Genomic DNA, 17,611 nt, shown 5'->3' with positions numbered 1-17,611 from the left:
GCATTAGAAAGTTTGTAACTACACCAGAAGTATATTTAAATAACACTTGCCTGATGGAAACTCCTCTCGGCTGCTACCGTGCTATCGCGTGAGATCCCACAAGATCACGCACAGAGCACAACATCTATTGCTTTTAAACGGCAGCCGGGATATATACAACTGTGTGACATCTTGTCCTATCGCCTCACGCTGCAGTAGCTGCTTCTGCTGTTTACTCGCTTCTTGATTCTTCTTTACCAGTAGTCTCTTCCGGCAATAGATGTGCTCTGTGCGTGATCTTGCGGGATCTCGCGCGATAGCGCGGTAGCAGCCGAGAGGAGTTTCCATCAGGCAAGTGTTATTTAAATATACTTCTGGTGTAGTTACAAACTTTTCGAATGCCTTGTTTTTTAAGTAAAGAAACTATTTGTATTACTGTAGAAGTTTGGTATCATTCCGGCCATTATTAGTGGGGTAATTTACGAGATACAAATGTGGATCCATTAGCGCCTGCACTAAGCTAACCAGCTGATAACGCTAACTCGACCAACGTTATAACAAGGGAAAAAAGCTTCTGGGGGGTTGTTTGGCTCGAGGTCAAGGTGCAAAGCAGCCTAGGGTGAAATTACTCACCATTACTTACCATCACTTTAAAGTGGAAAAGCAAGTGTCTAATAGACTTTATATGTAGCAGATATTTTGACTTGTCATACCAAGAAAAGCACAGGTGGAAGTAATAACATTACTCCATTAAGTGTCCCAGCAGCCAGCATTAACAATAGCAGACTCTCCTAATTGGAATACACTCGTTATTAATTACACCTGTGTTTTTCTGCAAAGACTTAAAAAGGTCTATATCCAGATAGAGTTACTCTTGGAGTTATTTATTGGATTAGAAGTAAACCGGTTAAGTTGAGGGAAACTCATCATAAAACAACACTTTGAATTCACTGATCATTACAGATTAATAGTACATAGAAATGTAAGACTATTTTCAGGGTGAAATATTCCTTTGATGCATGGAGCAATCAGATGAGACCTTAAATGGGGTAGACAGGGTGACTGGAAGTCAGAGAGCTCAGTTAGGGCTCTGCAGGCAATACCATTCCCATTAAAACCACCAAAAAGTAAGTCATCTTTCACTTCAGCACCGTGCCCAGAGGCAACACTAGCCTGTGAACTGTTAAGATTGAAAGCATTAAGAGCATGTGCCAGTGGTAGAGATAAAAGCAAGTGTTGTGATCTTGTTAGACAACCCGTATTTCAGCATTAGTTTTGTGCATGTCACGGTTACATTGTGTGTTAACAAAGCTCCAAACTAGATTGGAAATCTGGAAATAAATCTTTAAAAATATCATACATCACTGCCTCTTCAAATAAGACCCTCTTGTCCTGGTATAACCTTATACACAAACAGACATAGAGAGAAGGGACTCTATCAAACTGAAGCTCAAGGCCGTCTCCTGGGGCCGTGCATATCAGAGCAGGCAGGGGGCGAGTGTCGGAGTTTAGCTGCATGCTGGGGCTCTGATGGGCTCGGGGATTACAAAAGCCATTTGACATGGATGTGGGTGTGAAATGACAGGTAGGGGTCAAGAGAGGGCATCAGATAGTGCTGCAGCAGCTGACGGGACTGCGCACTGGGTTAATATGAAGGTCTCATCCTGAGTTATGTATTTGCTCTGCTTAATTTTGAACGTATAAATAGATCAAAGGAAGAGGGCATTTTTATCACATAAAGGTTGAATGACAAACAGCAGCAAAGGTTCCCGGTTTGAGTTTTCGACCTCTTGTGGCACCATGGAGGTGTTTTTCTTTGAGTGGGTCTATGTTTTTTGTGTGCCTTCGTGCATGCGAGGACAAGGACACACGTGCACTCGCTCACACACATGTGACGTGATGCAGAGTCCTGCTAATGGTTTCACACTGTTCCACTGATATACAGGCAGAGGTATTACTCCAACATATGCTGCAATGCACCAGCAAAGGCAAGGAAGAAGAAGACTGCATGGATGTAACCATTACAGGATTTAAAATACTTAACAATCAGCTTTGCGAATGTTTTATAAGAAAGGCACTGCATTCAACCCATTTCTTAGATCTCAAGGATAAACACTATGTATTTTGCGCTACGACTTTGACACACATACACTGATGGTGGTGGAGCCGCCATGCAAGGCACTGCTGTTGTTTTGATACTGATCAAACCCAACAGTAAGTTTATAAGCTGCAGCTGTTTCAGTATTGGGTCAAGATGTATGATTATATGCTCAACCTAAATTAGGAAAGTATAGGAATAGAAAGTCAAGGGCCTATTTTTCACAAATTGGAGCCAGATCAGTAGCCAGCTGAGAGAGATTCACTTTCATTATGTACAAGCATAGCTTATCATGTTTAGATCTACTCTGGGTCTTTAGGTAGACTTTGTAATAGTCAGCGTGGGAAATAATTGGAGAAATGGTGAAAAACAGGATAACCTACAGGACAGGATGGGATTAGCAATAACAAAAGCAGGGTTAAAAAGTTAAAATTAAGCAATCCTATTACTGTAAGACATCTCCAGATTTTACTTCATGCAAGTCTCACATAATACAGTAGGTACTACAAACTAATCATCACTAAAGTAGAATAAAAGTAGTTTGCCCCTGCAGAGTGACCTCGCTGAAGGGTTGAGGCCGACAGCCTGCTATTCAAAAGACAATACTGTGCATCACAGGGAGGCTAGCTGAAGTAACGGCTTGGTCACCTGTGACAGTCTGAGCTAAAAAAAAAAATAGACTCCACAAGAATACTCTGGCATCACTGATGGGGAAATCACATGGCTTTGCCTCTGACTTTCTAATTGGGCCCTCAGAGAGACTTCAGAGGACGCTCATCTAAGTGACAGAATGTCAGTGTGACTGCTGTGTCTTACATGTCCTGTGCTAACCGCCTCCACAAATGTGAGGTCTTACTATTCCCATAGCAATATACTTAAAGGTACAACATGTAGCACTTTTTCAATTTTCTATATTATTGTCAAAATAATTGCAGTATTTTATATAATTACCTTCAACTACTATAATGAATATATAATCCATCCATCTGTTGCAACCTGTTGCCCTTCCTTGGCATTCCTAATGTGTGAGTGCTTTGTAGAAAAAGAATACGAGCTAAAAAGAATACATAAAAGTAATGAATAAACCTCAACAGCTTCTGAGCTTTTACTCTGTGTGCTGCAAGCGTAATAGCTTTGTTCAGGACATTTCTTGCAAAAATTGTAAAAATGTGTAAGAACATCTTTAAAATGGCAGACAGTCAAAAACCTCCTTATTGGTCTCATTTGTTTATGGTAATAATACTGATTAACCAAAATGATTTTCTTCTTAAGTAATTCATGTTTAATTTCTTGCACATCTAGTTTTTGACATCAATGTCATTTAGGCAAAACGTCTCTGAATTTAACTGGTAAATAAAGTGACTCATTCTGTCACAGCGATACATAATTCATGCCTTCCATGTCAAACCAAATTGCCTCTTGAGTGTATTAACATAAACATGATGCAAAAGAATGCTCTTAAGTGAGATAACAAAGACATATTGCAGCGGTTGTCCACCTATTTGCCGCATTAACCATTAAAATGAAACCTTCCTTCACTTGACTGTGATTGTACATGCACATACATGAGTAGTGAGCAGCTCAACCAAAGACAAACCAAATGGAAACCACTTACGTATGACACTGAGGAGATTCAACGACTCTGACCGCACATATATTGGCTACAGTGCAGCAGAGGTTAGCAGAGGAGGATGGAGGGAAGAGGACAATGAGGGATAACAAGGTGGGATAAGCCTGTTAAGCTTCCAGGATCCCCCCTGAAATCCACACCCGAGTCAAGCACAAGAATGTCAAAATGTTTGTAATACAATCACAATGCTCTATATCTGGGGTCACTACAAGCAGCAGGCCACAAACTAAATTGCTCATATTTTACTTGGAGACAGTGTTTGGAATTTTTGAAAATATGTTTTGGAAGGACTCATCTAAAATAATTTTTTATATTTTTTACTGTATCATAAATAAGTGATGTGATAAGTTTTCAAATGTTTTTATGGACAACACGTATTGCTATCTATAGCTATTGAAATGTAAGATTATATTATTGGCCTTTTAGACAGCTAAGGCTATAGCATAACAATACGCCCATTAATATGGCTTAAGACAGAATATTAGAAACTACTTAGATAATAAATTATTCATTTTACAAATCTTTTAAGCAAATATGCTAAAAATTCAGTGGTTTTACAGTATACCCTCAAATGTGAATATTTGCTGCCTTTCTTACTGTTGTAAACTGAATTTCTTTGGGTATGTAACTGCTGGTTGGACAACACAAACTTTTTAAATATGTCTACTTGGGCTCTGGGGGGTATTGTGATGGGCATTTCTCACAGTTGTATCATATTTTATAAGCCGACAAATAAATGAATGGTTAAAAACAATTAGCAGATCATGAAAATACTTCGTAAGTTGCAGCCCTAGCTCATGCATCTCTGGAGGTGCATGAAGCTTACACTAAAAGCCACTATTCGATAAGACCTGTTTATGTTTTGTGTTATGAACTTGTACTGATGTTGTTGAACTAATACAATTATATATATATATATATATATATATATATATAAGAAAATGTACAACACCAACACTTCAGACTCAGAGAACAAGAAGGGAGAAAATCTTAGAGATACAGCATGCTGGTGAGTTTACCACAGCAGTTTACCACAGCTGAATACCAGGACGAACAACACGTTTGAGCTACAACACTGTTCATGCTTCACATCACAGCAATCATACATCCTTCACGTCACAGCAGTCATACATCCGACCTTGACACTCCACACAATCAAAGCAAACACAGAGATCACCACGGACCCAAGCCGGCAGCATGATGGATGAGCTCTCGAACAGAGGCCTCGGCCACATTCTCAATTCACCACAACACCACCGGGCCGACGGCTATGTCACACTGCAGCTACAGCTGTGATGTTTTCCACATAAGCACCTACTATCACATCTTTAATGAATCTGTGTGCTCATTTTCCAGGTATTTACAGGAGGGCAATGATATGTGAGCATCCTCCTGATGCCTGGTCTGAAGTATGCGTAAGGTGTGCACATTGTCAATGCACATTATTTATTTATGTTTATGTGCCCCCGTAACCCGGCCCTGGATAAGGGGATGAAAATGAATGGACGGATGGATGGATAGGCCTGTAACAATTATTATATAATTGTCTAATCGCAATTTTTTTTTCATAATTGCAGTTTCTTTGTTTAACCACAATGAATTGCTAACATTAGCTAAGGTCTGAAAAACTATATAATACTGTGGTAGTATTACAGTACTAGTATATAGTCAGTTTTATGTTCATTTAAGAAATAAATACAATGTTTTTATGATAATAAAGAGGTGTGGTTTACTTCATAGGCTGAGTACCTGTGTTACTACATTATCTGGGTCACATGACAGATATAACCAAAAGACGTATCCTAAGATTCATTCAAAACTTTATTTTGTTTGGAAAAGTAATACATAAATAAATAATTTTGAATTTGAATTAAAGAGACAATTATATTGTTAATCGCAATTATTTCTGAGACAATTAATTGTACAGAAACATTTGGAATTGTTACAGACCTATGGACTGGTGGATGGATGGATGGATGGATGGATGGATGGATGGATGGATGGATGGATGGATGGACGGATGAATGGATGGATGGATGGATGGATGGGTGGGTGGGTGGGTGGGTGGGTGGGTGGATGGATGGATGGATGGATGGATGGATGGATGGATTGCATTACAAAGTAATTGTAATTCCAGACTAATATCAAAATTCTTTCATTTCTTTGTTCCTCCATTTTGAAAAGCAGTCAATTAAATGATGTAGAAGCAATTATGTAACTCTTTCAGCTGGGTAAAAAACAAACATCTAATTAAGCAAATTAATTATTAACAGTTGAAAAAACAAAGAGCGCTTAGGGGGCATATTCAAAATTAACAGATATGTAGAATTTAAAACCATAAAACCTGGCTTTGCAAAGGCCGGCTTATATAAGTGAATTAAGAATTTAGATAAGAGAGAGGAGGTTTTGTTAGGAAGTAGTGCCAGAGGTGAGACCTGGCAGTGGATAGAGAACCCAATGCTCAGTGGAAGGTGAAAACAGATTTAGCTTCTGCTAATGTTTCTAACATCCAGACAGAATACTTTTCTGTAATGGAAATTGCAAAAACAATGGATAATACATTCAAAAGTGTTTTGGCAGAAGGTGCACAAAAAAACTAAGTCCGTTTTGAATTGTGATATTGCTTTTTTACAAATAGAGCAGGGTCCCTTTGTGGTCCATGTAAATCCTAACAGTGCCTTTTTTGTGCTAATTTTGTGCCTAGTGATTCAACATCAGCAGTACCTGTTGTAGCATTTTGGACAAAGATCAGTTCTGTTTAAGGTCACATGTAGATAGACAGCGCATTAAGATTAGAGACTATACTTTGTTGTGTTAAAGATTGTGCTATAAAAGGATACGTCTTCATTAAATAAGTGATGTTAAATTTATTAAAACAAGAATACATGGAGAACATCTTTGAATTGATCTTCTGTCCTAAAACTATATTTTAAGGGGGGTCCCTATGATGGCCATCAAGAGATGTAACATATTTTCTCTTTACAGCACTTTAAGCATTTTGTCATGCATTTAGGGGTTTGGGTGTTTGCATTTCAGTGGACAGGGAAAATTTGTTTTTAATTAGTTCCCACATACAAAGTGGGTTCTGCCACCATAAAGAGCTACATGGTCTCAAAGGCTTTTAAAATGAATGAATACATATCTGGATTTAGGCTAGTACTCTACGTATCAGAAGAATCCCTAAAAAAACAGTCAAGAGCTCCACTTCTTTTCAAGTCTGGGGTTGAAAAAGATTGTCAAGATTGCCTTGAGTCCTCGCTTTTGTATTTCATATGGGCTGAAAACATTTGTAAATCTTCTAAGAGATAACTTAGCTAAGACACGTCCTTGGGTTGTGTGACGTTAAGCAGTACTTCACGTCATCACTTGGACTGACTCAAAGTTCCCAAGTATAATGGATTCAATATATTATTCAATGATTTTTTTCCTCACTTTGTCAGAAAATGCAGCTTTCAGAGACTATTACTAAAAGTACTTACTGCAGAGAACAGAGGACGGTTTTCTAAATACTAAAAACGTGTCTACTTCAAGTTACTTAACTGATTTTCCTGGACACCATTCAAGATTTGGCCAGATAAATAATGCAAACAGTTGGAAGTGTCAGAGTTCAGATGAGGCCATCCGCTATAAGAATGTCCTCAGATTTTCTTAAACAGAAAATTCATAATTAGATATTACATTTACCAGTCCTCATTTAGATTTTTGACGAAGATTATATATCCACTCACAGTAGCCCACTGTAGTGCAGCTGATTTATTCCAGACAAGTTTAATGGAGAGCAGACTGATACTATTAAGAGGATGGACTCCCCCACGGTAGCCATCTTTTCAGAAATGGTTTATCCAGCAAGGCAAGGTAGAGCAGGTTTCTTTCAGAATGAGAAATAGCACAGATCAGTACAGGAATGGGGACATTTTTCTGATGTGCATCTATGGAGTCATATGAATTAAAGTGTACGTATAAAAAGGTAAGATGCTTTTTCCAGTGATTCTTTGAGGAAATTGACATATGAAATGAAAATAACTGGATCTTTTTCATGTGCTCTTACTCTATTTTTTGTGTGCCTTTTTTTCATGTCCACTTGAAAGAAGAAGAAAGACAAACAAGACAAAGCTTTTGTGATTTTTTGTTTTTTGATACATGGTTTTAAATATTGAAACTCTTCTTACCCGAGAGTGAATCATACAAGTTTTCTTCCATCAGTCTGAATCTACCTCTTACTCCAAAAAGTGTCTGTCTGTTCATATCAACCCTAAGCTGCATACTTTTTCCTTTGTCCTTACAGACTTACTTCTTGAATTACATATTCTGTCATTCTTCTAATTTGAACTTGTGCACCTCCCTATCCCTGCTTTCTACAACGTTTAGTACGCACAACTTAATGTGTCCCATCCATGACTCGTAATGATGTCCACTGTCAAGGAGAGGCCTGTCTCCTAGATGATTTCATTATCTTTATCATTACTGAGATGTATGTATGACATGAGGTAGAGGTACCATGATCTAATCCTACGGACACGCTTTTGACCTTCACAGGCCACAAACTGACATTGAGACAGAAACACAAAGTCAAGCTCTAATCTATATTTCACTGATATTGTACGGTACAATTGTTAATTTGCGTTGCTTGTTTGTTTGGTAGATGAAAACCTGAGACATTGATTGTTGTAATTAAATTATTGAGCTCTAGGTCTTTGTGCAATATATCAGGTCTTGTGTCTTACTGTATTTGTAGCTTCAGATATATTAAAGCAATACACTTGATATTATTAAGACACAAATTGAACATCCACTATAGTTGCTCCATAATTTAAAAATGTTTAATATTAAAACAAATTAATACTCCCTCTCTGCAGCAACTTACAACATGCTGAGAGTGTCAAGTTGTGACAAAAATCACACACACACACACACACACACACACGAATAAGTCTATGAGGACAAACCTTATATACAGTCTATGGGACAGACTAATCCTAATCATGAACGAATGTAATGTTTTTTTTTCATTACATTCATGAGCTGGTTGTGCCATGATTTCGTTCTGCTATGCACTTGCCCTGTGAAGTAGTACGAATGATGACTAATATGAATAAAGTGAATCTTGAATAAGGTATCCAAACTCTGACACTTGCATAGACATTTGCTACAGATGGGTATGAGCTGGAGCATGAATAAAGGTCTTGTTTGTGTGCATGCAACGGGTTAGCTCTCCAGCAGGAGTAGAGCCACACACTCGGATTATCCCACTAATGAATTAGCCTGTGGGGAACATCCTGTCTCATTTGAAGACATAAGAGGGGACTTCAGCACATTAAAGGGCATAAATCGAACAAATGCTTCATGGTATAGGTTTTTGAATGTGCAAATGTGTGTGTGTGTGTGTGTGTGTGTGTGTGTGTGTGTGTGTGTGTGTGTGTGTGTGTGTGTGTGTGTGTGTGTGTGTGTGTGTGTGTGTGTGTGTGTGTGCAGCTGCATGAACATTTTCCTCTTCCTCTTAAAAAAATAAAAATGAAAAAGTAGTCTGTCATTGAAAATGTATGACACATTTTAAGGTTTTATCCTTGCATTCAAATTGCAGCACTGTATGTCTCACATTACATACTCTAGTTTAGTTTGTGCATGTCACTCAATAAGTAAGTATAAGCACTAAAACCACTTCTATATTCTGTCACTGGAACGTCTTTAAAATCCTAAAACAGCTTGATTACTGATTAATAGGATAGGCTTTTAAAACTTAATAATTTCCTTTAATGCTCTCCGAGTTCAGCTTCTCTATACGCTTTATGCTTCACTGACCCTCCACTCATAAACTAGAAATCACAGAAAGCCCCTGAATCTGTGATGTCACTGGGATGTAAAATCAAAGGCTTCTCTGTAGACTGTGAGTGGGACGCTGATGTTTCAGAGACATAATATACTACAAACAACCTCTCTCTGCCTGGGGCAGGGGACAATACATGGGGTTCTTAATGCGCTGAATTAGTTGTGAGCAATGTCTAAGACTGATGCAGGGATGTTGTTGTTTGTTATAAATAAATTATTTCTGAAACTAATATTACAAAATTGAATACTTGTATGATATTGATATATGGGTATCACTATATGGCATGTGATACCGCATATTTATATGGCAATGATAAAATAGATGGTCAGTGCAAAGAAACTGTTACACTGTTATGCATTAAATCGGAGAAAATATTCTTTTCATGTTACACAAAACTTAACATATCATCATGGTGCATGGTTCTATTGTAAGTCGATAGAAAATGTATTATGCCAGCCTAGTCCCAATTTGTATACGATCCAATTAGAGCACACAAAAGAAGGGCATACTCATATTTACATGACAATATGAAAATACTTTGATAGTTGTGGTCATGAGAATTCTCACACCGAAAAAGGGGTCACAGACTAACAATATACCATTCATTGGTAATTTTCTATATTAACATTAACTCAGATGACTACATGTAATGTGGTTCCTTGTAGTACAAGTAATCCACAAAGAATTATCAACTAACTCTGAAGCTCTACACAGATTTTTAGCTTCTTTAGCTTAAGGTAATTTTTTTTTCATTATACAGCCACAAATTTACTGTATAGACAAATGCTGGTTGTAGGCATTAGTACCTCACTTGTAAACCGGCATGTTACATTGTAATAGGCTATAGGTAAATAATTACATTCTTAAGCGCCTTTGCCAAGAAATCTGTCTAATATGTTGAAAATATGGCCCTCAAATACCATTAAATTAAAGATTAAACTCTACAAAACTAAATGTAGATTAACTAAATGTCATCCAGTTTTAACAGACGGCTGAATCTCCATTATTATTAAATCCTCATGTTTTGATTGCATTTTGAGTAGTCTATATCCATGACGTTCCGATGCCGCTGTAAATTCCACCGGATTTCTCTTTTTTCGGCTGGATGACCGTTACCTTCAGCTTTGTGTTGGAATTTTAAACTCTGGTGGAGGACTATGGACTATGGTTAACTGCTCCTCAGATCTCTGCAGGGTAAATCCAGACAGCTAGCTAGACTATCTGTCCAATCTGAGTTTTCTGTTGCACGACTAAAACAACTTTTGAACGTACACGTTCCACCAAAACAAGTTCCTTCCCCGAGGCTATTTTGCAGAGGCACTGTGGCTCTGCCCGGTGCTTAGCAGAAAATCAAATATCACAATATTTTTGACCAAATACCTCGATATCGATACCGCAACAATATTGTAGTCTTGACTACTGGTGCTTTCACAAAATATTTACACAATGAGATTTTCAATAAATAATCATCAGTAATGTGGATATAATTACTAAGTGGGTAAAGGCAAATAATAGAACAGCTAGAACAGTCTGGTAAGTTCAGAAAAGTATATCACTTTACTGTAATACAGCCTTTAAAACCAGGAAAAGACACTTATGCTATATCACGATATTACGATATCCAAAATCTAAGATGATATCTAGTCTCATATCACGATATCGATATAATATCGATATATTGCCGATATATATGTGTGTTGATATTGGTTAAAGAAATGCCAATAAACTAGAGCACGTTTTTCTCCCATCCCGGAAAGCTGTGTGGACTAGCCAGACCCTCCTCCGCAGCGCTGTGGAGGAGGGTCTGGCAAAGCGAGACTACATTCTGAGCGGCTTGCTGACAAAGGACCAATCCTGAACCGCTATAGACAGAGCGATCTTCCTACACTGGGTGCAAATTTGCATTTCCTAGGATTGCAAAGTCATGACCAGCCCTACTCTTCCTCTGATTGGCTAATACTGGTTGCCTTGGTTGGTTGGATTGGTTAGGTTTAGGCATGAGGAGTGAGCTTGGTTAGGATTAGGGTAAGAATACCAGGGTAAACCAATCAGGGCGGGTGATGCCTTTGTCATCCTAGGAAACGCAAATTTGCAGGGAAGTGTGATTATCAGTTTGTTGTATAATTATTCTGCCCTCTAGTGGCAAACAAATGATAAATGCAATGCAGCTTAACTATAAGTGCGCTGCAGATTGATTGTTTTTAAACTGGATTTACTGAGTAGCTATTCTTTCTTGCTTGTGTGCATTGTGTGAGAGCACGAATGCACACTTTGCTAGCTGCTAAGCACAAAACATTTTGAAGTGTTTGTATGTGTCAGTGATCTCACATTCCCTCCTCCAGAGGTTTGAAGGGATTAGCTGAAATGCCACAGTCAACAGAGGCATCTGTGGGAAAATGCAAAGCCTACAGCTAAACTTAGCATTTCCTTTCATAACAATAGTAGACAAGAACTAAATATGATACAATGACAGTGACACCATTAAATGCGACTGATGACCCCATCTGTGAAGAGGCAAATCTCCCCCTCTCTCTCCTTTTCTTCTGTCTTGCTCATTTATGCACACCATAGATCTAAATCCTGGTCTGATTCAGCCACATTTACTTCTCGTAAAAATCTTCTTAAAACAAGTTGTTATATAATCATTCTAAAAGAAGGGATCAATCTTAACAAAATAATAGGAAGTTGCTCTTCAGAATCGGACATTCCTAAATTTCCCAGAGAATCTGGCCTCTCATGCCGTCTTCTGCCCGTGTTACCGTGTGATGCAGTGTGATGAACAGTGGCCTTGTGAGGAGCAGTGTGGTGTATTATACAGTGTGTCCCAATAAATCAGGCAGCCTGCTGTCCTTTCTCAAGCAGCAGCAGAGCCAAGCCTTTGTTTGCCATTAACCTGCAGCACACATCCAAAACATAGAGAGACAGACGAAAGAACAGAGAGGCGCAAAGGTACAGAGAGATACTGGAGGGAAACACACACACACACACACACACCACAGACACAATATTCCCTAACTGCACTGAACTATACAAGGGATAATGTGAGGCAGATGGTCCAAGATTCTAATTAGAAGCCTGTTTGCCTATATTATCATTACATCTATGTGTTATAGAAGTGCTTCCTGCTTTGTTTACAGTGGTGAAGGAGAAAAGACTGCAAGTGCAAACCTTTTGACTTTCTTTAAGATCTGACAGAAACTGACTCAAAACGGCCCTGTGAGTAAGTGATAGCAGAGATGGATAACAATGAATGTTGTTCTCCTCTCAGAATGATTGCCAGTACCAATATATAAAGTACTAATGTATATTTGTAAACACTCTGTTTCTGCCCTTTTCATCTGTGGCACTCAAATTCTTGCAGTTTTCTTTTCAATCACTGGTTTTGTAAATTGACTTTTCAATTTGATATCTGTCTGTTCACAAAGACAAATGATGCATCACGACTGAGTGCAAATCAAATGAAAGACTCAGCTGAAGCTCCACCTGAAGAGACACCATCCATCTTGACTGTGCGCGGACACACACACACACACACACACACCACACACATACATCTTAAGCCCTCCTGACATGCTTTACCCACAACATAATTAACCTGTTGTACATTAAATCACTGCACTGAGGTAAAACGAGGGAAATAATCAGGGAAATTGTGTCCTCCGTGTGCTCCTAAAAATCCCAGAGCACACACAGACAAGTCATCAGACCATGGGTGAGTCATGGTTGCTGCTTTTTAAAACCAATTCCTGGAAGTCATTTTAACATTAAACATCATGGCAGCCTTTAAAACAGCATATCTAGACAGAGGGAAAAGACACTGCAAGATACTGAACCACACAGAAACAGAGACAAACCACAGAGAATGTTGTGATGTGCTGCAGCTCCCTGGTCGATTTAACAGTAATTTTATGGCTAAAAGCCTCAAACCGAATGGCAAATAGGAAATGGCTTTGATTCTTACTGCCATGTCTCTATCAATGAATTCCTAAGCAGAAAGTGCTGACTGGCAACAGCTCAGGGAGAGTATCTCATACAGCAAGAGGTGTGTGAGGTTAACCCCCGTCAAAACCGCACTGTCAGCAGTCATATAAGCAATGGGCAGGTTGTGGTAGTAGGAGTAAACAGAGCTGATGTCAGAAGAAAGTCGTTTGATTGTGGAAGAACCAAAGATGCCTTTGCTTAACTTCTTCTTCTGCGTGTCCTCCAGCTGCTGCTGAGCATAATTTCACCAGCTGTGTTAATAAGAAAGACATAAACCAGACAAGAAATCCTGCAAGTGCATTAAAGATTAATCTAACTGCATGAAAAAGCTTCACCATACTGCACCCTGACCCTGCACTGCCCTCTACTCTACTGGCTGTTGAAGGTAGTGGTTATTATTGTTGCACAAAAATTGGCATTCCCATAGTAACCACATGTTGTACTGGTTTCACACATTAAGAGGAGGAAGATGAGTCAGGATATTACCAGCTCACAGCAACTGAGGATGTTTTTCATTCAGTAAACCTTACACACACACACACACACACACGCACACACACACACTTGAACACAAACACAGCAGTATAGCCCAACCAATACTAGTAGTTCAGTCACTGTGCAGGAGCAGCCAGCATGTGATTAAAACTCAAAGCCAGACTGTATTTTAATGACATTGTGAAGAGATATAGATGAGGAGCAGCATAAACGTCAACTTTGTTATTATTTATCATTTGATGATTTATTGTCTTTCATGGTAATCATATTGTGTGGTTTTGTTAAGCCAGAAGCCACTCTGCAGTGCAATATGATGGACATCAACTAGAGAACCTGAAATGTGATTGTCCCCACCCAAAGGCATATTGTGATGTATCATCAGTATTAGAAGAAGGCCTTCTGGTCATCATTATATTTATTTTTAAGGCTGATTATCAATCCGATACCACTGCTCTCTTTTTTCCCTATTAAAAATCTCACTGCATAGGGCTCATTGGATTTTTGTTTTATATAAGGTAATATGAGGCCAGAGGTAACTGTGGCACTAAAAACTACATCAGTGACCCTGATGGAGGAAACACATACTTTCGTAATGGCGTTGACAAAGAAGTCTTTATTGTGCATCAGTCACATCTGGCCGATACCTGACCCATTTAATAAGGTCAGTTTCTGCGCCCGTACCGATCCAGTGCATCGGAATGAGTGCATCCCTAATTTACTGAATAATGCATCCCATTAAAGATCCATAAGGAACCATGGAAGGAGGAGATTTAAGAATAAGCCAAATCTTAGAAATTACATTCAAATCATTACTGAACCGTATACAGAAATGAATTTAAAGAGAGGGCAGAGGTCCCTGTGTGCACAGTTAGTAACTACCTTAGCAGATACACACAAAGATACACATTGACTGTAAGAAAACCCAGGATCATTTTTTGGAGCTAGGAGTACATCCTCCATGTTTCAAACCAGTAACACTACTAAAAATACAGCATACAGACCATTGTAAACATAGAGTCAACCAGTAAAAGGTCACAGACTCCAACATTCATTCTCAGTAAACCAGTTCGTATATCTACAGTACACAAAAGACTACTAAGTGCTAGTTTCTTGTCCATAGAATCTGATGTACTGTAGGTGAAAACAGAGAGTACTTCTGTGCCTCTTTCACTAAATATGTACTGTATAGCTCAGGTGGTGCTGCTGCTGCTGCTGCTGCTGCTGCTGGTCTCATGTGTTTAAGAATGGATGTGCTGACTGTGAGAAGGAGGAGGGAGCAGGAGGAGGAGACTCTGCTACTGTAGCAGTGCATCAGCAGAGGTGAGACTACAGCCACTACATCACAGTTTGCAGACTGGAGGTACTGTTAGATAGACACACTTAACATTTGCACAGAACATCTTGTGTTGTGCTGTTTTAAAGCTATCCACACTGAGGTGGTATAAATAGTCACGAGAGGAAAAAAAGGGTGATGCAGCCAAATCAGTGCACATGCTGAGACTAATTGCCTTTTTGCAGCCTTTTCTTCAAGCGTTCATGGTTGAAGGGCAGCTATGTTGTCCAACATTACCCCAGCTGCCTCGCATGCCGTCAGAGACCCACAGACCTCCAATGGGCTACAGTAGCCTGTGTGTCATTAGTGCTGACCCATATGCTCTGAAACACTGACTGTCCTGTGACTGCATTGCATTCCGAGAATAAAACTCCCTTAAGTTCATTACACACAATAATAACGTTTAATAACATCTGGCATGGGAATGCATACAACGTGACATGCCTATTGCAGAACAAAGGGGAAGTGAAGTTCAGATGCAAGACGAAGTTGAGATCGAGATAGCTCATAATGAGTCCAGCTGCAGAGGTTCAAGGTATGTGCAGTGCAATCTGATCAGAGACAAAAGAGTTGGCTGGCGTCAGGTGGAAAGATTAGCAGGTGGCAGAGAGTTACATCACGTACAAGCAAACCCTGTCCAGTCCATCATCAACACCTTCTCTCACACCACATATCATGTCAGTGCGGTCAGTAGCGGGAATGAATCCTGAATAATAGCCGTTTGGACATTCTCCTGACTGCGCAAATTGCAATGCAATACCAGCCTAGGCATACTGCATGTCACAGCATACAGAGCAATAGGTGCCTGGACCACAGATAGAACATTGTTGCGTTCCTAAAATTGAGATTGAGCCATCCATAGCCTACAGCCTGTATGTGAATCATGCACCCAGCAGCAATAAATGTGCGGATTACAAAACGCTACATGTGTGAAACAAAAGACCCATTTTCCACCCAATATGTTCCAACTGCTCGCAACAGACGTCACTCCCAATGTAGGCTTAGATGTGACAGAGGTTATAATGCAACACATCAGCATGTGTGTTCTTTGAGCAGATAGCTCGGCAGTGTGCTTACCCTCTGCGGCCAAAGCGCACCGGACAAGAAGTAAAAGCATCCCCACATACAGCAGGCAGTTTGCAAGCATCCCCACTGCTCCGGCTCGCCACCTGGCCCTCAAACACCTCCCCTCTCCTCCGGCATCCGTCCTTCGCGGCGAGCGCCTACCGGGGTCCGCTCCGCCGGCTCCCACCACTTTGGGGTGACCTGTCTGCCCACTCCTCAAACCGGGAGCCATATCCAGTGGATAAGTTGCTGAAGTTTCGGTCGTAAATAATACATTGGATCAATCTTCGTGCGTGAACGGGAAACAAAGCGGTCCCGCGGTCTCGTCGTGATGTCCAGGGCTGGAGGGGGGACGCGGCGTTGAAGGGAAATTAAGAAATGCGCCCTATCGCTCCGCTCCGCTCGGTCCACCCATCATCACCGAGTGGCGCAGGGAGGCGCGCACACTATGCCGAAGGTTTGACATTTAGCTGTTGGCGGTAAACTGCCTTATACAGACCTGCTCCGGATGGATGACACACATTTGGGTGTGCTCGGGGGACGTTTATCCACAAATGTAAGGATATGGAAGCTGCTGGGTCACTGCTTGTAAGTCTAACACCCCCCTGGTCAACCTGAGCAAATTAGCCTCTCTGCTGTTAATAGTCGGGAGAAAGTCAAAGAGAGCAGTCCGTAGGACGACCTCTGCTGGGTGAAATAAGCCAGACACGTAACTCCACATGAAGCTGGTTATTGTTTAGACTTGTACACGCATAGCTACGGTGGATGAATATTCAAAAAGGGCGACTTTATAGTTTTTACTTTAACTCCACTAACAAATAGCCTATGTAGCCTAGCCTACAATCGTGTCCTGGTTCTCAGGGATACAGTAGGCTAATCGCTACATCCTGAAATACAGTCTATGACTAGAACCAATGACGGCTGTTCTTCCTTACCACCACAAGATGGCAGCACAGACTCAGGAAAACACTATCGGCTAATCGAAAATAAAGCAAACCCCATTTGACAAGAATTCACCACAAACAACGTCTTTTAAAATAATATTGACTATAAGTGTAGAGCTACACTTAAAGTCAATATTATTTTATCATGTAGCCTATCACATTATTAAAAACAATAATAGCATAATTCCGTTAGTAATTATATGGGCCTACTTTTTTATTTTGCATGGAATCCAGGGTGATTTGATATCTCGCCATAAAG

General features: G+C 39.8%; 1 protein-coding gene across 1 annotated transcript in view; it reads right to left on the bottom strand.

The window, feature by feature from the left end:
• kiaa1549lb (KIAA1549-like b) overlaps positions 1-17,228 on the bottom strand; it is a 64,245-nt gene extending 47,017 nt beyond the window's left edge. The window contains exon 1 of the mRNA XM_031314352.2: positions 16,421-17,228. Coding sequence (XP_031170212.1) covers positions 16,421-16,640 — 220 coding nt within the window. The 5' untranslated portion in view covers positions 16,641-17,228. The remainder of the gene's footprint in view (positions 1-16,420) is intronic.
• Positions 17,229-17,611: the final 383 nt, after the last annotated feature.

The sequence above is a fragment of the Sander lucioperca genome, chromosome 3 (genome assembly GCF_008315115.2).
Source record: "Sander lucioperca isolate FBNREF2018 chromosome 3, SLUC_FBN_1.2, whole genome shotgun sequence".
Classification (NCBI taxonomy): Eukaryota; Metazoa; Chordata; class Actinopteri; order Perciformes; family Percidae; genus Sander; species Sander lucioperca.
The sequence above is the reverse complement of the archived record's forward strand: the minus strand, read 5'-3'. Positions and strand labels throughout refer to the sequence as shown.